At 47.4% G+C, this 23,653-nt stretch overlaps 3 protein-coding genes across 16 annotated transcripts in view; 2 read left to right on the forward strand and 1 right to left on the reverse strand.

The window, feature by feature from the left end:
- Positions 1-23,653, reverse strand: part of caska (calcium/calmodulin-dependent serine protein kinase a) — a 63,411-nt gene that overhangs the window by 5,595 nt on the left and 34,163 nt on the right. For 2 of the 14 annotated variants that reach the window (XM_062402185.1, XM_062402184.1), the window contains exons 6-22: positions 15,059-15,161; positions 14,235-14,410; positions 13,518-13,640; positions 13,259-13,342; positions 13,027-13,126; positions 12,812-12,829; positions 12,350-12,471; positions 8,089-8,166; positions 6,263-6,310; positions 5,388-5,468; positions 3,686-3,874; positions 3,501-3,579; positions 3,182-3,267; positions 2,865-2,933; positions 2,005-2,073; positions 1,346-1,381; positions 294-335 (exon numbers count right to left, since the gene is read on the reverse strand). In XM_062402185.1, the coding sequence (XP_062258169.1) occupies positions 294-335; positions 1,346-1,381; positions 2,005-2,073; positions 2,865-2,933; positions 3,182-3,267; positions 3,501-3,579; positions 3,686-3,874; positions 5,388-5,468; positions 6,263-6,310; positions 8,089-8,166; positions 12,350-12,471; positions 12,812-12,829; positions 13,027-13,126; positions 13,259-13,342; positions 13,518-13,640; positions 14,235-14,410; positions 15,059-15,161 (1,503 nt within the window). The remainder of the gene's footprint in view (positions 1-293; positions 336-1,345; positions 1,382-2,004; positions 2,074-2,864; positions 2,934-3,181; positions 3,268-3,500; positions 3,580-3,685; positions 3,875-5,387; positions 5,469-6,262; positions 6,311-8,088; positions 8,167-12,349; positions 12,472-12,811; positions 12,830-13,026; positions 13,127-13,258; positions 13,343-13,517; positions 13,641-14,234; positions 14,411-15,058; positions 15,162-23,653) is intronic. The other 12 variants (XM_062402197.1, XM_062402189.1, XM_062402192.1 and 9 more) reach the window with 10 other exon arrangements.
- On the forward strand, positions 15,929-18,376 carry LOC133967042 (probable G-protein coupled receptor 34). Its single transcript, XM_062402246.1, has 2 exons — positions 15,929-17,102; positions 17,203-18,376. The coding sequence occupies exons 1-2, from the start codon at positions 16,603-16,605 to the stop codon at positions 17,777-17,779; spliced, it is 1,077 nt and encodes a 358-aa protein (XP_062258230.1). The 5' UTR covers positions 15,929-16,602; the 3' UTR covers positions 17,780-18,376.
- Positions 19,593-21,380, forward strand: LOC133967040 (probable G-protein coupled receptor 82). The gene is made up of 3 exons (XM_062402243.1): positions 19,593-20,663; positions 20,744-20,872; positions 20,968-21,380. Exons 1-3 carry the CDS (start codon positions 19,818-19,820, stop codon positions 21,196-21,198), a joined length of 1,206 nt encoding a protein of 401 aa, XP_062258227.1. The 5' UTR covers positions 19,593-19,817; the 3' UTR covers positions 21,199-21,380.

The following is a 23,653-nucleotide window of genomic DNA, read 5'->3' on the forward strand; positions in this document are numbered from 1 at the left end:
TGGGGTCACGGGGTCACGGTGCATGTGGCTGGTCGGGGGATTTAACAACAGACATTGATGCTTCGGGTGAATAAAGAAGATGAAGAAGAAAGAGAAATGAGTCATGAAGAGAGAAGCAGGGACACAAAGAACTTCTCCTTTCTAACATCATGAGCAGTGGACTCTCATGGGGGGGGGGTAATTAACGGCACAGACATGATGGACCTGGTTCAAAACAACACTCAGCTGGTTGTGGATCAGCTGCTCCACGAGTTTCAGACTAAACTGTAGGAGGGGGGGGAGTGGGCTCTTACCTTCACAGACATTTTGTCCTTGATTGGAGGTCTGGACACAATCTAGGACGTAAAAGCATCACACACGTCATGCAGTAAATGGGATGTTCAACAGCAGGGGGGGGAGCGGGGGGGAGCAGGGGTCCAGTAAAACTTCTTACTCTTACTTTGAAATTTTACTTCCTTAGACATCTAGAGAATTAAAAAGGTAAAACTGTGGCACTGCTGCCTCCTGCTGGTGGCAGGTGTTATTACAGCGTTCCTCTTCCTCCTGGTCTCAAACATCCTGAACGTGTCTGGTCTTCACGCTTCTCACACGTTTCACTGCACGTTGCTTCAAAGGCTTAAATCACCGGAGTTCAGTTGGGATCCGACCCCACAGGACAGATGTCGTGGTGAACTTCTGTTGAACTCGGAGTGATTGGCTCACATCAGGGGACATGGAGGATTCAGGACGTGAACATGATGACATGACGTCAACACAACTGAGTGTGGATGAGGTGATGTGGGACTGGGATCAGTGGTTTGACGATGCCTGTGCCATTATTCCCACACACGGTTTAAAGAAAGCTGGTGAAGCTCTACTCTGTCACATCTGACTCTGTCTCCACTTGATAACAACATATAAATACTTTAATCATTATAAACTGCTCCCTGGTGAACAGTGATCATAGGTGTGGACATTTACATCTGAATGATTTGTTGTAAGTTGACATGAATCCACTGAGGGGGTCTCACGGGGGGGGGGGGTCTCACGGGATCAGGTCCCATTCTTTTATTTGAAAATGAAGTTCCTGACATGTAACTGAGCTCTGGAAGATACTGTGACGTGTGAAGAGAACAGGTGAGAAGAGAAGGATCAGTGGAGGGTGAGAGTCTGGGTCTATTTCACCACTTGAATGGAAACATCAAGTTCTTCAAATCAGTAAAAACTAATAAACAGCTGCTGTGCAAGTTATAGAAGTTAAATTCTCCTGAGTTCAGAGAAGCAGAAAAAGGTGAAGAAACAGAAACACTGTGTGAAGGGAGGCGTTGAGCAGCAGAGGGCGCTGGTGAGTGAGGGAGGTATTCACCTGTCGACCTTTGGGCTGGATGGTGGACGGCAGGTCCTGAGGACAAAACCAGTGATGACAGAGACAGAAGGTTAAACACAAATAAAAGATCAACGTCAAACCACAGCTTCGTTCAGATGAAACCAGACATCTACATCTAACCACCACTCTTAAAATAGAAGAAGAAGTAGAAGGGGAGGAGTGAGTCTGTGAAAGCAGATCCAGTCGGGAGCAACCAAGCCAGCGCAGAGCAAGCGAAGCAGCGTGAGGACGTCCACAGCGTCCCTCCGTCTGTCCGGGCCGGACACAGAGCGACTCCAGGAGGTCACCAGGGTGAGAGGGAAGCAGAGAGAGCGTTTCACCGGCAGCACCACGAGCAGCAGCTCGGCACAGAGCAGCCGGTACCAGGCACACCAATTCAAACCGAGATATCGGACACGGGGCTTTGGGCTCAGACAGCTGAACGGGGACAAAGACGTGGGATAAACTCAGGGACCGGACGCACGGCACCACTCTACTGGTTCGTCCACTGGTTCAACCACTGTCACTGGACGTGAGGAACAGCCCGACTGACGGGACGACACGGACATGAAGAAGAACAACGACACACACGAGACGCACCACAGGGGACAGAGAGAGAGGTTGTGTGTCTGTCTGTGTTCTGGGGACGGGGTCCTTACCAAGATAGAACTGTTAACGCTGGAGTGGCCATTGGCAGGGGACAGCCTGGAGGTGGTGGGGGACTCTTTCTGAAATAAGACACACAGGTCAGCAACACACACACACACACACACACACTCACACAGAGACCCACACACACACACACAGACCCCCACACACACACAGCAGGAGGGGGGTGATCTGAAAACAGACCTCATCACCAGGAGCCGCCTGCACTTCCTCACATCACCACAGGGGGGCGCTGCACTTACACAAGCTGCTGAGACCATGACGTCATTGCTAACAGACATGACGGTCACATGACTCTGAGTCACGTGATAGGACCAAAAGATTTAAATCCGATTTCTAAAGAATCACTGATGAGAAAACTAGTTAAATATTAAGTTCTATAAACAAATCCTGAGATTCTATAATACAAAGAATTATTTTAAGGTTTTTTCCACAATGATTATTTATTATTTCTGAACAAGGATTCGACATGTGGACGTGTTTGAGCTGAAATAAAGAAACCAACAGAAATATCATCCTGACTGTAGACCGTCTGCAGAGTGTGTGTTTGTGTGTGTTTGTGTGTGTGTGTGTGTGTGTTGAAGGACAAGGACGGGATCGCACAAAGAGGTGTGGCTTGTCCTGGACCGGGAGGGGGGGTGTGGTCAGGGGTTCCGGTATCTTGGTTGTGAAATTGGTGTGCTGATTATTTGACCCAGCAACACACAGCGAGATTCACACACACACAGACACACACGCTCAGTAACCAGGCAAGCAGTTAGTAACCAGGTCAGGAGTCACAGTGACGAGGAGGAGGAAGAGGAGGAGGGGGAGGAGGAGGAAGAGGAGGAGGAGGAGGGGGAGGAGTTACCTCACACGAGGATCCCTGCGTCCGGTAACTTGGCACAATCTTAAAGGTGATGCTGCCTCGCATCTCCCTCTGTGAACACACACACACACACACACACACACACACACACACACACACACACACACACACACACACACACACACACACACACACACACACACACACACACACACACACACACACACACACACACACACACACACACACACACACACACACACACACACACACACACACGTTAAGTTGACAGAAACACAGAATCCTGTGAAATGTATTTGATGGATCTGAGATCAGATTTCCTCCGGTGCTCCACTCACCAGCATCCTCTGCAGCTGCTCCACAGTCTGGTTGGCCACACTGATGCTGTTGATCTCCCTGATCTCGTCTCCTATGTGCAGTGTTCCTGAGGAGAAACCAGAGAAGACCTGTTTCATTTCATCAGTTCCTCTGCCGGTTCCTCGGGACGATGAAGGACAGGGTTTTATTCTGACGGCTCATTTTCAAGATTTAGAAATCTGAAGATCTGAAACATTCCCTTCAGAATAAAACGTTCCTGTTCATTTAGTAAAATAATAACATCAGCAGCAGAGGTTGTGGAGGAGTTGAGATCTCCGGTCGTGAGCTGTGAACCTGTACCTTGTCTGTGGATCATCCCCCCGTGCATGATCCTGGCCACGATGCAGTGGTTGGAGTCGTTCATCTTCAGCGTGATTCCCTGCAACACACACAGCAAACATGTGGAATCAGTGGCCGGGTCAGAACCTCAGCACACGGCTGCAGCGTGGCTCAGTCTGAACGTGTGAACACATGTGAAGCTCAACCATTGGCTCGTCCGTGTTCTTCTGGAACTGCACCAGACGGACTCGGGTGACGTTCTCCAGGTCCATGTCTCCGTTGGTGCTCTCGGGCGACTCTCCGTTCAGGTAGGGCGAGGTGGGCGGGGGGGTCACCCTCAGAGCGTCGTCACTGTAGACCTCGTGGGCCACCACGTCGTGGGCCTGCAGCAGCGCCTGGGGTCACACACACACACACACAGACACACACAACACAGTCATGTCAGAGGGAAGAGGAAGACGTCTTTCTGCAGCAGGAGACATTTAACGGTTTCCCTCGTGTCCCTCAGGGGTCTCCTGTCCTCTGACACTCTGAGTCAGAGCCGCGAGTGGCACTTCAACAAACGCTCTGAACTTCAGAAGACGGGAATCAACCCTCAACAAAGGAGAGACTTCCCTCAGTAACACACACACACAGACACACACACACACAACCTTAACTTTCTATGTGGACTTTCTGCTGGAAACTCGTCTTCGTGTGTGATGTTGTTTGACGTGAGACTTTGAGAAGCTGCCATCCCCTTCATGTCTCTGCCGCTGTGGTGTGTGTCTGTGTGTGTGTGTGAGACTCCTAATGAGGACAAGGTGAAGGGGTTAACTAATCCTCCCGTGCTGTGAGTGAGTGAGTGTGAGAACAACTTCCTCCAACACGGGGGTCATGTGTTCACCCACATGTGTTTGTACACACTTTGTGAAGAGATGGAACATGAGTCAAGAAAGAACTCATGATATTGTTGTTTTGTGCAGATTTTGGCAAAGACATGAAAGATAAGAGGGAATGAAATAATGCATTGCTTCAGTTTGGTTTTTATTAATATCTCGTTCTCTAACCAGAAGGTCACAGGTTCAATCCCCTGCGCCTTCATTCTGCATCTGAAGGGCTTTGATGGAAGAAGAACCTCACAAATTGTGTATGCAAGACTAAACAAAAGTGCGACATCAGTACACTCCTGCTGACAAACACACACGTTAGTTTCTCCTGTAAAACGATGTGAACCCACTGAAACTGGGTCTTAGTGGAAGTTGCAGGAATTTGGAACAAGCCCCCCCGCTGTCAGGGCTCTGACCCGACACAGCACGTCACATCAGACACGCCTTACTGACCTCCACTGCCGCCCCCCCCCCTCCGTCCTCTGGCATCCATCTTGACTGCTGATGTTTTGTAATTCCTCCTGCCCCCCCCCCCCTCACTCTGTCCATCTGATACCGAGCCGCCCATTGATCAGAGCCGGGCCTCAGATGCATTCATGTGATGGGATTAGCAGGGAACCCCCCTCTGACTGGATTAACCCCCGAGTGCTCGATCCCCAGATCACACATCATGCTAACCGGTGGTCATACGTGTCCGGAGCTTTGGAAACTCATGATGTCAAACTAACGCACAGGAGAACTCCCGTGACCTCGTTAATCTGGAACACTTCTGTGACCTAAGTGAAAAGAGATGTAAACTCTGTGATGAAGGGAATGAAGCCGACAACCTCTGACACTCATCCCTCTCTCGCTCTAGAGCTGAGGTCCCAGCAGGAGGAGGAGGTTCAGAAAGCTGCTGAGTAGCTGGAGAGAAAGCATCTGTTGAACACAGATACAGGATTCTCTTCTGTGTGAGAGGTCCAGAGGTGAGTGTGTCACTGTGTGTGTGTGTGTGTGTGTCTGTGTGTGTGTGGGTGTGTGTGTGTGTGTCTGGACTCACCATGAAGTGCGGCTGCGTCAGTATCCGTCTGAGTTCTTTAGCTTCGTGGTTCTCGGAGTAGCAGGAGATTTCCTCCAGGACCTGAAGACGTGGAGAGAGTTCACGTTAAAGTTCACGTGTCACAGCCTCAGCATTGAACTCTACCTGCTGCACCTCGGGCCGAGCACCGAGAGTGACCCCCCCCACACACACCTCCCCCGCCCCTCAAACTCGCCCTGACACCGCCTCCTGCAACTTCACAGCCAATGTGACACCATCTCTGGAGGCCAAGGAGTCCGGTCAGGACTTGGTGACTCCTCCTCCACCTCCTCCACCTCCTCCACCTCCTCCTCCACCTCCTTCCCTCTGGACGTGACACGGTTTGATGTCAGCTCCAGTTATGTTGGTGAATGTTGTATTGTGGAGGGGGGGTACTGAAACCAGGAGTTATGATGGAGTCAATCAACGTCTGTGTGTTGGTTTGATGAAGAAACATCATCTGCTGTTTCTTCATCATGTAAATGAATGTTGTGACATTAAAACCTTTTCATGCTCTAATGTTCAGAATCTCTTTCCTCAGACTGTCCATCGCTGCTGCTCCTCCTTTCAGCCTCTGTCTCAAACACTTGCTTTTAGCTCCTGTCTCTTTAAGACCCCCCCCCCCCCCCCCGATAAAGTCTGCTCTGATTGGTCAGCGGCTCCACTCTGTTCTGATTGGACACCAGCTTCCAGGAGACCCCCCCCCGTCTCAGACTGTGTAACATTAACTTATACCACTGGTTGTCATTGTGTGAGCTGGTGTCGGGTGTTGTGTTGTAAACACGTCCAACAGGAAGTGGGTGTTTCCTCTGAACCTCCTCTGAAGCCTCCTGAGTGAACGTGTGATGAGCTCTTACATATTCCAGATGTTTCAAAGCGCCACTTGCTTCGTCTTGGGGTGAACTCTTTAGTGGAGGAAGACACAGGCAGAAGGTTACAGGCTGCTCAGAGGGAAGCTTAGAGGTCAGCGATGACTCCGCCCCCAGTCTTTAATCAATCAGATGATTTGATCAGGTTGTGAATTAGGAAGAAGAGGCGGGAGATTAGTATCTACAGCCGAAGCAGAGAAGCCACTCCAAGAAAGATTAGTTCCAACTAAGCTGAGCTGAAGTTTGTGTTAGTGACGTCAGACCAACAAGAGGTTAGTGTCCATTAGAGGACGTCTCTGAAGGAGCCGCCGAGACAGGAAGTCCATCTGTCCTGAGAGGTTCTTCAGGTGAGAGGTGGAGCAGACAGAGACAGGAAGTGAGGTATCTCCTCTGCTGCAGAGGTCAGTGATCCTGTTCACACAGACTGAAGACGTGAGGCCCCTGATGAACCAGCTGCTCCACAGCTACTGGATTTAAATCTGCAGATTTCACTCGTTCCAGTTCACAAACAAACGAGGAGAAGCCTCTGTGGCTTCTTGGTGTTAGAGCTGACAGGTTGAGAACATGATATGAATCCTGTTCTATTCGACTGTGGTCAGACGCACAGTTTAGAATCTGTGAAGCTTAAAAAACAAATAAAACACAGAAGATTAAAACCAGCTCTGGAGGCCTGAGACTAAAGTTCTCTTCACATCTGCGTCCACACGTCTTGATCCGTGGAGACTGGTTTGAGTGGGGAAGTGAGACGGCCTGTGGGCGGCGGCCTGTGGGCGGCGGCCTGTGGGCGGCGGCCTCACAGGCTCAGAGCTGTGGTCATTAGTCCGGATTCTCCGACACCAATCACAGCCAATCAGAGCTCAGCTGAACGGCTCTGTGTGTGTCCACAGCCGCCCCCCCACTCGCTCACTGCTCACACCTTCTAATGGCTCCTTCAGCAAAAACACCAAACGTGAACCTGTGAGCCGCTGATCCACGTTTCCTCTCGTTCACTTCCTTTTGATAGCTGACGACGTTGAGAGCGAGAACAAATCTTCACGACCGCTTCATCCTCACGATAAACGGCCGGTGTGAAATAAGAACAGATCTCAGACCAGGATGATGCTGAAGGATTTAAGGCAAAGTGAGAAGAGCTTCTGAGGACGAGCGGGCGAGCAGAGAAGAGTTAGAGCTTCAGTGGTCGAGAGGATCGAAACAGCCACAAACAGAAGGAGACCTATTACACTCATATCCACGTCTGATTCCACTGAAGCAGATTCATCTTCACTTATTAAAACTGTCAGATATCAGCCGCTGAACCAGGAAACTCAGGCCTCATTACAGCTTCTGATTGGCCGAGGAGCAACCTTGTAATAAAGCTAAGTATCTAGAAACTAAAGCTAGTTAACTAACTAGTATAAAACATGTATTCAGAGTTGATGGGTCTCTGGTACATTAAACATCCATCACCTGCTGGTTGTCTCACATATCTGTGAATTTAGTCTTTAAATCAGAATCTGTTTGTAAATATTCTTCTTTATTTCCTTTTGTCAACAGTTAGAAATTAGACAAACGTCGACTTAACAGGAAAATGTCTCAGGAAAAGTTAACGTGACGGTAAAATCAATTTCTACCGTCATCAACTCTGACAATGACTTTGTACAGAAATAAGGAAAATACAGAAAAATAAAAGTATATTAGGTCTCCTTAAAAGATTTGAGAGAAAAGCCAGAAACGAGTCAATCTGTCATCTGCACAATAAATTCATCAATTAACACAAACAGGAAACACACGAAGCGGCCAGGTGACACGTGTGTGTTGTTAGTGTGTGTGTTCACCTCTTTGGCTCGCTGCACACCGTCACTCGCAGGGTTCCTGATCTGCGGAGACGACCTGGTGTTGATTTTATCGTAGAGCTGAAAGAAAAGAGAGTCGGAGATTAAATCAACCAAACTAGAGGAAACTGTCCTGAGCTGCTCTGTGACACTAACACACTACTTTCTTCTCACTTTGTTTCCATGAGCTCGTGCAACATAAATGTTTTTTCTACAAACACACTGTGAATGATTCCTTTTAGTGTGAACAGATGTTTACAGATGTTTACAGATGTCAGGTCACGAGAGGAGGAAACGATGAACCAGAGGAAAGAAGATGTGAAATCTGATCTGAACAGAAGCGTAGTTTTTCAAAGGACCTTGTTCCCTGATAACTCTATTAACCAGAATCCTCTGCTCTGACTGAGACGTTTATTACTGAAAGAAGTGGAAATGGTTTCAAACCAAAGACTCTGAAGTCTTGTGTACTCTGCACTTGTCCTCACTCTGATTTATTCATTTGTTTTCCAGCAGCAGAGCCTCTTTATTCCTGTTTCATTCTTTCTTCTCCATCATTGAGCTGTGAACACAAAGGAGCTGTGTCAGAGTCCCAGCTGACGGACCAACTGCAGCGACTTGTACGAGTCAGCCTCACACAGATGTGGGTGTTTTCAACAAACAGTCTGAACGAAGCACGAGTCACAGACTGTCCGTCAGAAACCAGGAACACAAGGTTCATCTTCACAGAGGCCACGAGACAGAGAGGTTTGATCAGAGCAGGTGGTTTCACACTGAACCTTCACAGGACACAGATATCGATCTGAGGTGATCGGTGCTTCCTGGAATCTGATTATTGGCCTTTTGACTTTTTAACTTCTCTCAGATCAAATCTCTCTGTTTCATTATCAGAAGCAACATTAAGTTTTACCTTGGTGATCTGGATGTCATGGGAACGATGTCGCCTGTTTTAGACGTACAAACTATTTTCAGATAAAATCTAAATACAAACAAATTAATGTTGTTTTTAAAAAAGTTCTAAAGGAACAAAATGTGCAGTTTAAAGAAAGTCGTTTAACGACCGAGCTGCAAAACTCATCGAGAGAATTTCTGTGTCATTCTCTAAAAACAGCTCATCACATGTGCAACCGGCAAACTAGGCTAACAACAAATAGAAGAGAATTATTATGTGTGTGTGTGTGTGTGTGTGTGTGTGTGAGGATGGTTGAGTGCAGAGGAGGAGCAGGATGTTGTGGTTTGGTGGTCGCTGCATCTCTTTCGATGAATATCTGACTCCACAAGACGCTCTGGAAGTCCTTTTAACACCACGGAAGCAAATTTGAGAGCCTGAGGACTGAATCGTTCCCAGTGTGTCGTCCACCACACACACACACACACACACACACACACACACACAAATCCTTGTTCTTTCAAGGGGAAAGTTGTCCACATCTTTCTGTGTTTGTTCAAAGTGAAACAAACAGTTCTGACCTCTAAAGGTCGTTAATAGAAACTAAAACACACAATGATTCTGCAGAAAACAAACAATTTAACACATGAATATTTATATTTTTGTGGGAACTGTGCTGAGCAACAGATGCAGAAGTGCAGACGAGGCTTCAAGCGTCTGTGTTCAAACAGCACAGAACCACACGCTCGTTCTGAGATGACAAACAGAACAATATCCTAGTGATGAGTGAGGAGTCAACTCAGACATCTCATCACACTGCCTGCTTCATCCCGGAGAAAGCCAGAGGAGCTATGAAAACCAGAATATGAGGATACAAATACAAACACACTTGACTAAAGTGCCTCATTATACTTGTCAAACGGCAGAAACACACACAGGGGGAGCTGGGCGGACTTCAAATGAGCTCCAGGCGTCTCTCGACAACAAGCTCGACAAACACACGAGACAGAAACGAACACACACTCACCCGGGAGACGGTAAGTGGTTTGTCAGGGAAAAGCATCCGGAGAGACACAACTTATCAAAGTCTGCTCAGCGTCGGCAGGATCCTGTGTGTCAGCGGCGTGGAGGCTCACACAGACACACACTCATACAGGGATGGAGGCTTGTTGTGAGAGGCACCGAGGCCCCGACAATAGAAGCCATTGTTCCTTCAATGATGATTTCTGACCGACACCCCCCCTCCCAGAGAAAGGGTGTGAAAGGGTGTGAGGAGACACACACACACAAACTCTCCCGCAGCCCATTTTAACCTCCCTTCAACCAGACACATCATAATATCACACAAAGCTATTTAGCTATTTTCATTCCTGACGTGCTCCTCACATGTTCCTCACATGTTCCTCACATGTTCTGCAGGTTCTCTCTGTGAGAACAAATGTCTGAGTCAGTGTCTCTGGACATGTTCTGGATCTTCTCCTGCAGCCTCCTGGTAACATGTGTGTAACATGTCAGAGTGAGTCCATGTGAGGAACCAGCAGGACAATGTGTGGAAGCTTCCCAGAGAGCGAGTGGACGTGAAACTGGAAGAACACAAACATCTCAGGATGAAGAAGAGGAGCTGGACACGTAGAAGACGAAGACTTGGAAACACGAGGAGATTCCAGATCGTCTGGTGATGAGGGCCGACGCCGGTGATGTAACAATAATACTAAACGGATCCGTTAAAGAGACAAGTCATTTAAAAAACTGCCTTTATCTCCAATAGTCAGTGAGTTAACCTTTTAATTGTGTTTGCATTTGTTTCAGCGACTCCACTTCTGCATCCAGAAGCCGGGGATTGTGGGTAAAAACCAGCGCTCGGCTGTGTCGGTCGTGTTTCAGATCAGAGAGAGACTCCACAGTCCGGTCAACATTTTATATTCTTCACTTCATCGACATGGAAACCTCTAAACTGCTGGAGCTCAGCAGCGAACAGGACGACCCCTCGGCTCAGGAGACGTGTGGAGTTCAGCCTCTAGAAGTTTGACTTTGAATCTCACGAAAACCTGAGACCAGCTCACATCTGTAAGATCGTGTGTTTGAGGTGTGGAGAAGAAAGTGAGGATCATTTTGAACAACTCATGACACAACCAAGACTCCCAGATCTAGGTCCTGTTGTGATCTAGGTGCTGTTGTGATACTGATAACGTGTCGTCTCATATTTGTCTCTGCTGCTTCTAAAGGACATTGTTCTCTGAGTTGTGATCTGGTCAGAGACTCTGAGGACGAACAGAGAGGGGACGAAACGCTCAGCAGGGGACGACCACTTCAACACAACATTAACTGAGAAACTAATGTGTGAACAATATGGTTTTTGGTACATATAATATTTCACATCCTAAAACATTAAAAACAGACATTAAAATAGTCCAATATGCAGAAAAGGAGAAACTTTGTGTTTTTCTACTGCAACACATCAGCTGCAGAGTCTGTGCTAAAAAAAGATGTGTTGGTGTGTTTTCAGTAATACGAACACACTTCCTCAAACAGTATGACTCACAATTTCCTATTTACATGAGCAGCATGGTCCCAGAAAGTCACAAAGAAACCATGAACACAGAGTTATGACAGAGTGTGAAGAAATACGTGTGTGTGTGTGTACCAGCCTGACAGGTCGCACACATCTGTCTGATCTTTCTACTGGGAAGTTTGAAGAATCATCAGACGACTGACGTTCAATTTTTTTAGAGTTCAGATTCTTCTGGGAACACTTTGGTCTCCAGAAGAAGCTGCAGAGTGAGCGCTCTCACTCTCACGCTGCTCTCAGGTGTAAAGGGTCGACTGTTCAGAACTCGGCTTCTTTAAACCAGAACTGAGAGGATCACATCCCACTGGTCTCAGCCTCCTCACACCCGCCCCCTGTCTGATCCACATGTTCAGATTCTACAGCATCTCTCATCGGACTCACTGGTTCTGATTCGAGGAGAATTTCATATCTGTGTTGAACTAAAGGACGAGATCTGATTGGACGCTGCCTCTGGTGACACCGTGGACATGTCAATCAATCAATCAATCAAATTGTATTTGTATATCCCATATTCACAAATCATAATCAGTCTCAAGGGGCTCATGAGCTTGAAGCATAAGTGTGTGTGTGAGGGTTGTAGTGATGTGTGTGTCACTTATGTGTCTTCACTGTTTGTGGTGACACAACAACACATTTCATCCGAGTTTCCTGTTTCCAGAGGTTTTTACTGAATCAGACGAATTGTGTCCAGCTGCTCTAGGTAGGGACGCACACGTGAGACGAAGGTGTGTGTTTGTGAGACGAAGGTGTGTGTTTGTGAGACGAAGGTGTGTGCTTGTGAGACGAAGGTGTGTGTTTGTGTCACTCACATCGAGCAGAGTGTGGAGATGCTGGTCCTGAAAAACACTGTGGAGGAAATCCAGATCCTTTTCACTGCAGTCGGTCAGACCGTGGATCTCCTCTAAACTGTCCAGCACCTGAGACACAGCCCCTGTAACACACACAGACACACACACACAGAAACACACACACACACACACACACACAGACAGAACATGTTTTAATAAAGAAACATGTTAATTATCTTTTTTCAGGTTCTATTTATTTGGTTGTATTTGTGTTTTGTTTATATTCATAGTTATTTATAATAAAGTTTATAGTAAAAATATAAAAACTTTGATAATGCAATCTTAGGAATTATTATTATTTAAATATATTATATTGGTATCAGAAATGTTCTAGTCCCGGCTCTGTCCCTGAAAAGCTCTCAGGGACGATGATGATGAATTTACTAACACACATTCAAACACACATCACCAACAGATACCTACTTTCTGCTGCTAGTAGTCCTAACAGGTGGGAAGCATTAACAGAAACAGACACACAAATCAACACTCAACACATGAATGAATATCACTGTTCAAAACTGGCAACAAGTTCGTAGAATAATTAAAAGTAGAAACATAGTTGAATAATGTAAGGAGTTGTGTGTGTGTGTGTGTGTGTGTGTGTGTGTGTGTGTGAGTTTGTGTGTGTGTGTGTGTACCTGAGGAGGTGGGGTCACTGGAGAAATCATGGAGTTCCTCTGGGGGGTCTCCATAGAAGGAGTTAAACTTGTGACTGGACACAGCGGCGAGCACCGCCCCCTGCAACACAACATCATCTGCGTTTATCTCAACAACATCACGGCAACAAGCCTGGGATGTAATGACATCAGCAGTGTGTGTGTCTGTGTGTGTGTCTGTGCATGTCTGTGATGTGTGTGTGCACATATAAACCTTTAGCTTCCTGCGGGCATTGAACTTCCTCAGCTGCTCCACGGTTTCTATCATGTGGATTTTGTAGGCGTACCGGTCCCGCTCCTCAGAAACACAACAGAAAACAAGCTGCTCAGACCAGAGAGAGCTTAACGGGATTCAACCCATTTCCCACATGAAGCTGAAGCTGACGAGTCAAGTTGAGTTCAAGTCCTGCTCTCAGCTACTGTTAAAACAACGGTGCGTTCAGGTGCGTGTGGAAGGACGGCCTCTGCAGTACCTTGAGCCAGGGGTGGTTCAGGGCCTCGTAGACCGTGATCCTCTCGGCCGGGTCCAGCATCAGCATGCGTCTCACCAGATCCTTGGCGCTCTCTGAGATTTGGATCCACTGACGAGGATTCATCTAAACACAGGAAGTAAAGACACGGTTCACAGGAAGGCACCTGATCGCTCCACGTGGATTCCATCAGGCTGTCAACAGGTAAACAAACAACATGGAGGTGGTCCACTGATGGAGAGTGAGTGCCTGACTCTGTGGGCGTCAGGACCAATGAGAAGCAGCTGTGAGTCGGAGGATCTACCACGACCTAGTGTTGTTCTGTGAAGTGGAGACGTTTGTCTTTAAAGGAATCATATTCTGCTTCTACTCAGGTTTATGATGTTTATGAGTTATGACAGTGAAATGTTGTCATGCTCTAGTGTTGAGTTTCCAGGTGGAACGACATGTTTCCTCTAAACGTGTTAACGAGCTGCGGGCTCGTTTCCTCTGGTTTGGTGGGTTTGTCCAATCAGCAGTGACGTGTACATAAACTCCGCCTCATTAAAGAGACAGTGACACAGTGGACGTGTGACCAGGTGTTTTCTGTGGGGAAGGAAACTCTTTCACCACCGTGAACGTCCACATTCACAGTAAAAACCTTAATCACACACTGAACCTCAGTTGTGTCCTTCACGTGACGTATGACAGTGTGTGACGTTGTGTTCACGACCTCCTCACCTTGTGTTTGCCTCGACAAATGGCTTCGAACAGCCGCTCCTTGGTGCCGTAGAAGGGCAGGCAGCCGGACAGGAGGATGAAGAGGATGACTCCACAGCCCCACACGTCCACAGGTTTCCCGTACGGCTCCCTCTTCACCACCTCGGGGGCCATGAAGTGAGGCGTGCCCACCCGACCTTGACGCACAAACACACACACACACACGGAACCACACACCTCGTTTACCCTCAAGACACTGGTCCTTCACTAGAAAAGGAAGTGACACTTCTGCCATTGAAACCTTTCACAACACTCTTTTCTCTATTCTTAACAAATGCACATTTGCAATTAAGTGCGAAATGATTTGTTTCCTTTTTCTTCTTCTCTTTCATTTATGGTTAAAAAGAGGAAATACAATCTATTGTTTGTTTGTTTCAAACTTTTGATTAAAAGATGAGGAACTCTGACACTTTTCGTTTCCAGGTTGAAACAAGAAGTTGATGAACCTAACTGTGGACCTAGAGATTGACTGTGTGTATTGACTTGTGTTAATAATGTGGTTGTTAACCCATCATGAGGTCACTTGCTGGTTTGTGAGCTGCTGCTTTGAAGCCTCAGTTTGACATGTTGTCAGTGTGTGTTTGGAAAGTGATGCTGATATAAATGTGTAACTGTTCCTGTTCAGATTCTAACTGAAGTTATGACTGAGAGAAACATTCAGCTCAGTCTGTCTCTGTCTTCTGTCTCTGAGCTGAGTAACGTTCACGTCTTCTCAGTTTCTGGATGTGGACATGTCATTGGCTGATTGGTGAGGAGATGTGAATGTCTGCCGGTGCTCACTGTACCTCCGGCCACCAGCCCCGACTCTCCCAGCTGGATGGCGACTCCGAACCCACCGAGCTTCACCGGAGCCGAGTTCTCTTTGGACGCCAGCAGCACACAGTGAGGCTGAGGACAACAGAGGAGACGGGAGAACCATGATTTCATGCTTTTCTTTCTGCTAATTGAAGAGCGACACCCTCTTATAAATAACAAAAATCACATGTGAGACACACCCCAACCCCCAAACCCCCAAAACCATCACCCGCCACCACCACACACAATTAACTGATGGTGTGGGAGGAACTTAGAAGAAGAGCAACACATTTAAATATCAAACTTATCGTGTTTGACAGAAGCTTTCGCTCCGTGGAACAACGTTTGCTTTAGTTATGATTTAACAGATCCAATATCTCATGTTTGGTTTCTAACTGAGTCGCCTCTTTTATAAAAACAGCAAATACTGAAGCTTCTGGCGGATGGTTCCAGTAGAGAGGAGGTGAATCTCTTCTTTGACTGGATGCTATTTGAGTTCCACTCTGGCCTCACTTGACTCCATCTTTAAACATAGTGAAAGCAAACTGTGGTGTTTTTGGAGCCGTTTCCTTCCACAGCCGACCGAGCTGGGGAGACACCTCCACATTATGATCAGAGCCCGAAGTGGAAAGCACATTGTGTAAGTGCAGCGCGCTGTGTAGTCCCTGGCCCTGGTGTGTAATCAGAAGCTCTGTGCTCAGCCCTGCGCTGGCTGCTCTCTGCGTCGTGCTCGAGAGGAAGGAGCTGACCACAGCTTCAACTTCTCTCTGTACAGCATCACCACATTCTACACTCGAGCGTTTCTCTGCCGTGTTTCAGCAGAACAGATCCGAGAGCTGCTCACAGCTGCAGAGATCATGGACACAGAGAGAAGCTGATTCTTGGCACTGCTGTTTTCAAGATGAACGATCGATAACAAGAGGTAAGGATCTTTTTCAGAAGAGTCGTTCCTCCAGATTCCAAAGGACGGATTGTGCAGCTCTAAGTGTGCACCAGTGTGAGCAGTGGGATTCTTTCTCCTTTTGTTCCACATGTGCACAGAGAGTTTTTATGGACTTCAGTGACGAGGTGAGTTCTTTGATAAGTTCCTCTTTGAGATCTCATCCCTTTGTCTGTCGGACTGGGTTCAGGATCAGGGAGCAAAGCAAGTGCTTCTATCATTACTAGTCCAGTTTCTTATCAATTCATATGAACTTCAATGGTTTGTTCAACTGGTTTCATGCTTTACGAGACAAAACCTACTGGGAAAGAAAGGGTTCTGCAGACTCATTAATGAGATCATGGGAGGTGACGATACGTTCATCTACAGAGCTTCTAACTTTAACACTTATTCGTGGCTGATCCTTGAGGTCGGAGCTCTGTTGTTACACAAACCTGCCTGACCCCCAAACTCTCCCATGTGAATAACTCCCATCATGCAGCACTGAGTTCTCTCTCCTCCCGTCTGCAGGGCCGAGCATCAGAACCAAACCTGCTCCAACACAAACACCTCCTCCCAACACTTCTGCTCTGCTCCACCACAAAGATCCACGAGATGAACAACAGCTCGAGCCCTGAGCCCCCCCCCTCCGTGGACCACCACTCCCTGCAGATCCCGCTGGCCGTGTTCTACTCCATCATCTTCGTCCTGGGTCTGGTGGGGAACTTGGTGGCTCTGTGGGTTTTCTTCTGCGTCCAGTCCACTAAGAAGAACTCTGTGAGGGTGTTTCTAATAAATGCAGCGTTTGCAGACTTGCTGCTGGTGGCGTGTTTACCGTTCAGGATTCTGTATCACAGCCAGGGCAACGCATGGAATCTGGATCCCACCTTGTGTAAAGCTGTGGGCAACTTCTTCTACATGAACATGTACATCAGCGTCACGCTGCTGGGGCTGATCAGTGTGGACCGCTACCTGAAGATCCACCGCGGCACGGGGACGCCGTGCAGAGCACTGTCCACGAAGTGGAGCAGCTTCCTCTGTGCAGGCATCTGGATCACGTCCTTCTCTGTGGCTCTGTTGTTTGTGATGTCAAAGACTGACTCAGAGCCCAACAGGTTGGTGACACCCCCGATCAAACCTTCTCCTCCATTAATGACTCTTTATATTTGTGAGTAGGTGTGTGATCTAAGCAGCTTGAATGTTTGGTGTTTCCAGATGTTTCCACTACAGGCAGCTCCTGGAGGAAAAGTGGAAAGCCTACATCAACATCGGTCTCCTGGTGGTCTTCTGGCTCGTCTTCCTGTCCCTGATCGTGTCTTATGGAAAGATCGCCCTCACGCTTCTCAGAACGTCACATGACAAACCGGACCTGCCCAACGCCGCACGCTACACCAGAACTGCCAGGAAGTCCTTCTTCATCCTCTTCCTCTTCACGGTCTGTTTCGTCCCGTATCACATGGTCCGGGTGTTCTATATCAAAACTCAGATCACAGCCACGCCCCCTTACTGGAGGGGTGTGGCCGACAAAGCCAATGAGGTGGCTTTGCTGTTCTCTGCCCTGAACAGCTGCCTGGACCCCGTCATGTACTTCCTGCTGTCGTCCTCCGTGAGGAAGCAGGTGCTGCGCCTGCTGGGCAACGTGCTGTGTGTGAGAGACGCTGTGGGAGTCAGTGGAACCAGCTCCACCGTCGACTGCGATGGGAGAAGTGGGAGAACGGACAGAGGGGAGGCCAACCTGGGCCTGATGAGGGAGGAGGGAGGAGCTGAGTCCAGCCGGGGGGGGGATGTGTAGCTGCTCTGACACAGTGACACTCCGTCACCTTCATCCTCAACATGACAGTCAGCAGGGGGCAGCAGTGTTTCTCAAATTATTAAATCTCATCTGAGTTGATGAACCAGGTTGAGAACAAAATGATCTTTGAGCCTCGTCGGTGTAAATAAGAAGAATAATGAACTTTCTACATGAATTGTTTGAAGTTACAAGTTGAATTTATTTACCTGCTTGAATCTGAGCCTGCAGTGTACAGGAGCTTATTATGGATCAGCTGATACAGGGCTTAACAGGCTAATATGAACATATCTATATATATATTGTAATTATAAATGTGGGTAAAAGATATGGCTCATTTTAATTTTCTTTACACAATTCAAAATAATGTATTTAAATAAGATTCCTTTTGTTTTTAACAGATGATCATAAGATGTAAAATTGATTCAAAAAATGTTTTTACATTTTTGTCCACACTGAATGGTACAATATAGTGACTGTATGAATGAACCACATTAATGCTTTATAAAAATAAAATGCTATGGAGGGTGAGTTTATGATTTAATCAGTCACATAGTGAAACAGATAAAAACAATTCGTTATTTATTTTGAGATAAATTGACGAATCATCTGAAAAGCTAGTTTTTTGCTTTCAATTTCCTACTTCTTCAAACTGCCTGTTATTATCTTATATTATATGAAGTCGTCGGAGAAAAGAAGAAACAGTCGCTGTAGAGAAGCTTCTTGATAAATGACTCAATATCTTTTAATCTATTGTCATAATTAATAATTCAATGAATATAACATATGTGGTGAAGTACAGATAAAACCCCATCAGAGCTCAGTATGAACCTCAGACAGTGAGTGACCAACAAACTGAATGTAAAGAGCAACAGCGCCACCCCATGGCAGGATGAGTAAGGACGGACATGAAGAACTGTCAGTATAAAGAGAAAGATGGAGATTCTAAATAAGAATAAAGAAAAAGAGAAGTGACTCTGTTAAGTCCTGTGACAGTGAAGGGATTCAGAGCTGTCAGCCTCACATTTCACTCAATTATTGACACAGACACACACACGACCACAATCTCTCATTGTCATGTTGTCACGCTAAAAACAAACCATGACACCTCTCGTTGTTTCAGAGGAACCGGAAACACACAAACACAGAAAATGTGACTAAACCAAACCCACAACAGACTGTGACTCTGTGAAACGTCAGAGAGGAGCTGGAGCTGATGCTGCTCACAACCACGTTCTGCTTGTGTCAATATCTGTTTCATCTGAGGGGAGTGGAGCTGCAGCCACTGGTACGTACCACACCACTAACACACACTGGAGCTGGACCAGTTCTCTTCTCAGAGGGCTAGTGTCAGGCCAACCCACGACGGGCTCTAAAGCAACTGGACGTTCCAGTTTTATTAGTTCTGTTGTGTTTTCATTTAAAAACTGACTTAAATAAACATTTAACATTTAAATTTTAACACTTTTTTATCTTGCTAAAGGACATTGAACCACCAACCTTAAATTAGTTTATCAGCCGCCTCTTCACCTAACTCAAAATAATGTTCTAAAAATAAAGACGCTTGTTCAAGCTGCTGTTATGAAGTTGACATCGATCTTCAGAGTCTGAAGCTTCATGTGTTCCTTCTGGTTTCACTTTGAAACTCTACAGTACTCCACAGTATTACAGTACTCCACAGTACTCCACAGTATTACAGTACTCTACAGTACTCCACAGTATTACAGTACTCTACAGTACTCCACAGTACTACAGTACTCTACACTAGTTCTTCTTCTTCTTCTATTGTTTAATATTGTCTGTTCTTCCTGTGATTGGTCCAAAAGTCCAAACTCTCCAACAAAGTGTTTTCACTCTGGAACAGAACCTGGTTAAGTTTGATCCAGATCCAGAACTCCTCTTCTGCTCTGAGGAACCGTTCACACCTGATGTTCAGGTTCACACTGACCTGAAGAGTCAGGAGCTCTGAACCCGACCAGGTGTGAACGAGTCCTTGAATGAATCCTCTGCAGTCACAGACACCTTTCTTTTTCCAGATCAAATGGATTTCACAGCGTTCCCTCAACCACCTGACAACTCTTCCTCCTCCTCCTCCTCCTCTGGTTTCTGTCTCTGTCCCACTGCTGCCACTCGGATCTTCCTCCCCTCCATGTACACACTCCTCTTCCTCACCGCTCTCCCAGGTAACGCTCTCTCGTTGTGGGTGTTCCTTCGGTGCATCTCCACCACCTCCCCCACACACGTCTATCTGTCCCACCTGAGTGTGTCCAACCTGCTGCTGTCCCTCACCGCGCCCTTCCTCGCCGCCTACTACGCCTGGGGCTCCGAGTGGAGGCTGAGCGGCGCCCTGTGTCAGCTGGTCCTGCACCTCATCACCCCCGTGCTCCACATTAACGTCTACATCAGCCTGGTGATCCTCACCTGGGTGGCCCTCTGCCGCTTTGCAGTCCTCATCCAGCACACCCACGCCTCCCGGCCGAGCGCCTGCACCACCCTGCTGCCGCACACCTTCTTCACCCGCCTCCTGAGAGCCTCCTTCGCCAGATGGGTGTGTGCGACGGTGTGGGTGGTGGCCGTGGGGGGGATCGTGCCGGTGACAGTCTACTACTCTGTGAATGAAGCTATGAGCGGCAGCTCCTCAGCTGATGGAGCAGCTGAGGAGGGAGGACGTGTGGAGGTGTGCTACAGTCCTGCGGTGGAGATCGGGGGCAGTCTGTCTAAAGCGTTCAGCGTGCCTCTTCTTCTCATGTTCTTCATCTTCTACCTGCTGGTGCTGCTGTTCTACATGACCCTGCTGAGGCACCTCAGGCGCTCACGCCACGGTTCAAACATCTCCACCTCCCAGAGCCTGCTGGGTCGAGCCCTTCGGAACATCGTCATCATACAGGTACACACAGGATCTCTCACACACACTTCAGTCTCATCGGGTTGAACATCACGTGTCTGGTTTGAACCTGCTTGTTCCAGGTGGTTCTCTCAGTTTGTCTGCTGCCGTATCACATCTTCAAACCCATCTTCATCTCTGTGGCTCATCATCAGCTCACGTCTCCACCGAACACCCCCACCCACTGTCACCCTCTCTCCACCCTCATCGAGGTGATCCAACACCTTCACACACAGCAGTCTGATTCATGTCTGATTTGTATGAAACAATACTGATGATGAGTTTCCTCCTCCTCTTCCTCCTCCAGCTGAAGAACTGCCTGCTCCTCCTGGCGACACTCAGAGGCTCAGCCGACCCTGTGATGTACTTCCTGTTGGACAAAACCTTCCATCACCAAACCCTGCTTCTGTTAGGATGCAGCCGGAACAAGGGCCGAGGCAAAGAGGCGCCGGGGTCGGACACAGGAAGCGCCGGTCACAAGGGACAGGTGGGAGGGGGGGGGGAACTTAGCCTCGGCGACCGGGGACTTGAGTCATGAAAGAGTTTTGTAGATAGATAGATTTTAAAACCTGGCAGAAGAATCGATTCAACCTGGAAAGTTATTGAAGTCATTTGACCCGTGAATAAAGTCGACTTATATATTTATATGAAATGTTTTCATCCAAAGACATATGTTGCCAAATCCTTTTTTAAATGTGAAATAAAATCTGTGATTTATTAAGTTTACATGGAAACATTTCTTCGAGCTCCTCATGTGCTGCAGCAGTCGATAAATATTTGATATATGTGTGTGTCTCAAACCTTGTTCAGTAATTGTGTGTAAATTATTGATGAAGAACGTGCAGTGGTGTTTGTGCAGAATCTGGATCGAGATGTGTATCAGGAGAGTTTATGAAGAAGATGAAGGTCTGTGAAGTGTGGCCCCTGCAGCTGTGAGTCCCTCGAGGGCCCCGTGTGGGCAGCCGGGCAAATCCCACATCTACGAATACGAGCTGCCGGACGAACACACAACTCGCACAAAGATATGAAGACTCACAGGGAGTGAGGGGAGACGAGCTCAGAGCTGGAGGTGAGGAGGAGATTTCAGAACTACAGTATCGTCCCAATGGGGAAATGTTTCCTGGGCCAAAGTGCTGCAGCAGCTGAAGAACTGCACATTGTGTCACACAACACAAAGCAATACACAAGGATCTTCATCATCTGGGTCTCACCATCATGCAAGACCCAGAATAATAATGCAGAATAACAGTGAGTGGAATATTGCACCTGCCCTAAAACACTAAAAGGATACTGCTTAATGTAATGTAATGTAATGTAATGTAATGTAATGTAATGTAATGTAATGTAATGTAATGCTTCTGATCCATCAGACGCACAAAGAGGTGACGCACTAAACCAAACACGGGATTTTCAGAGAAGCTGCTTTTTTCAGTGAATCAGGACAAACACAATTTGACTGAGCAACTAAAATAAGAGGTGCAAATCCTCAGTAACCCACCCCCCCCCCCCCGGGCCAGGCTGTGCACCCACATGCACACGGAGCCACAGGCAGCAGCTACTTGCTTCCCTGAGTCCGGACTGAAATAGACTCAGACACAAGCAGCTTCGATGCTCCTGATGGGAGCGGCTGTAAACACAAACCTGGGATCCTCCTCCCGTGATGTGACAGCACACAACTTCAACCACGAGTAAGAAGCGATCTTCATCAGGACCAGCAGACATCTTGAAGCTGGTGCTGGTGCAGCGTGTCCTGCAGAGACTCCTGGTTTATATTCCAGGAAGCCAAACAACCTGAAGCTGCACAGAGGCTGACAGGGAAGATCCCTTCACCTCAGCTCACCTGCACAACAAGCTCACTGCTGGGACCAGGATTTCTGCATCGTTTGTGTTTGCATCAAAACTTTCACTGTGTTTCTGGATTTGTTGAGTTGCTCCGCACGGTGTCGGGATCAAACACAGCGTCGACTTCAAACCTCCTCGCTGCCGCACAGACACCGGACGAGTGAAGAGTCTCAGAAGAGAAAAGTTCACCTTCAGACGCAGCTCGCAAAACTTCTGGATCAAAACCAAGTCGCACAAACCCAACCCGTCAGTGTGTCTGTGAATCTGCATGCACAGCGTTTGTAGCCGTCAGACGGCCACAGGCAAAGACTCAGATCCTCAGAGATACACACGCACACCTACACACACTTGAACACCTACACAGACACACACACACAAGGTGGTCTGTGCTGAAGTGAAGATAAATACCGAGACATCACGGTGATTTACACACATCAGGATGTAAATGGATTCAGTGACTTTCATGCATCGGAGGAAGCGGCAAACCCACACTGATCTATATGCAGCAATGACAGTGTGTGTGTGTGTGTGTGTGTGTGTGTGTGTGTGTGTGTGTTTCCTGTAAAGGGCATACATCTCAGACAGAACACCTGATAAGCTGGAGACAGGGGCTCAGACTCACTGTTAGACGGTGATAACAGAAGCAAACGTCTGCACCAATGTCAAAGCTGCATTTGTACCACACTGTTATCACACACTTTGTGTGTGTGTGTGTGTTTGTGATGTGTGTTTGTCATCACCAGAAGGAACATTTACTAAAGTGATTCATTATTAAACACTGACTCACAGATTCAATAATTCAGTTTTTCATCATCATAAAAAGAAAAACGAGCCACACAGTTGTTTTAATGTTTAACTCCTGGAAAATGAAAAGAGCCAAAGTGGAAGTGATATGATTTTCAGTTCCAGTAAATGCTCTTCTTCTCCTAAGTGAGATAACGTGAGAGAAATGTATCAAGAGGAAGTCGACTCATTGTGAATCGGGTGCGAAGCCTGATCTCTGTGGGTGACACACACACAGACAGACAGACACACACACACAGACACACACTTCTAGATAATGAGTCTGGGATTCAGCAGGACCCACACACTGAGGTACTGAGATATGAGGATGAAGACTACGGTGACTAACACCTGAGGACAATACTGCA

Source organism: Platichthys flesus, chromosome 13, assembly GCF_949316205.1.
Source record: "Platichthys flesus chromosome 13, fPlaFle2.1, whole genome shotgun sequence".
NCBI classification, from domain to species: Eukaryota; Metazoa; Chordata; class Actinopteri; order Pleuronectiformes; family Pleuronectidae; genus Platichthys; species Platichthys flesus.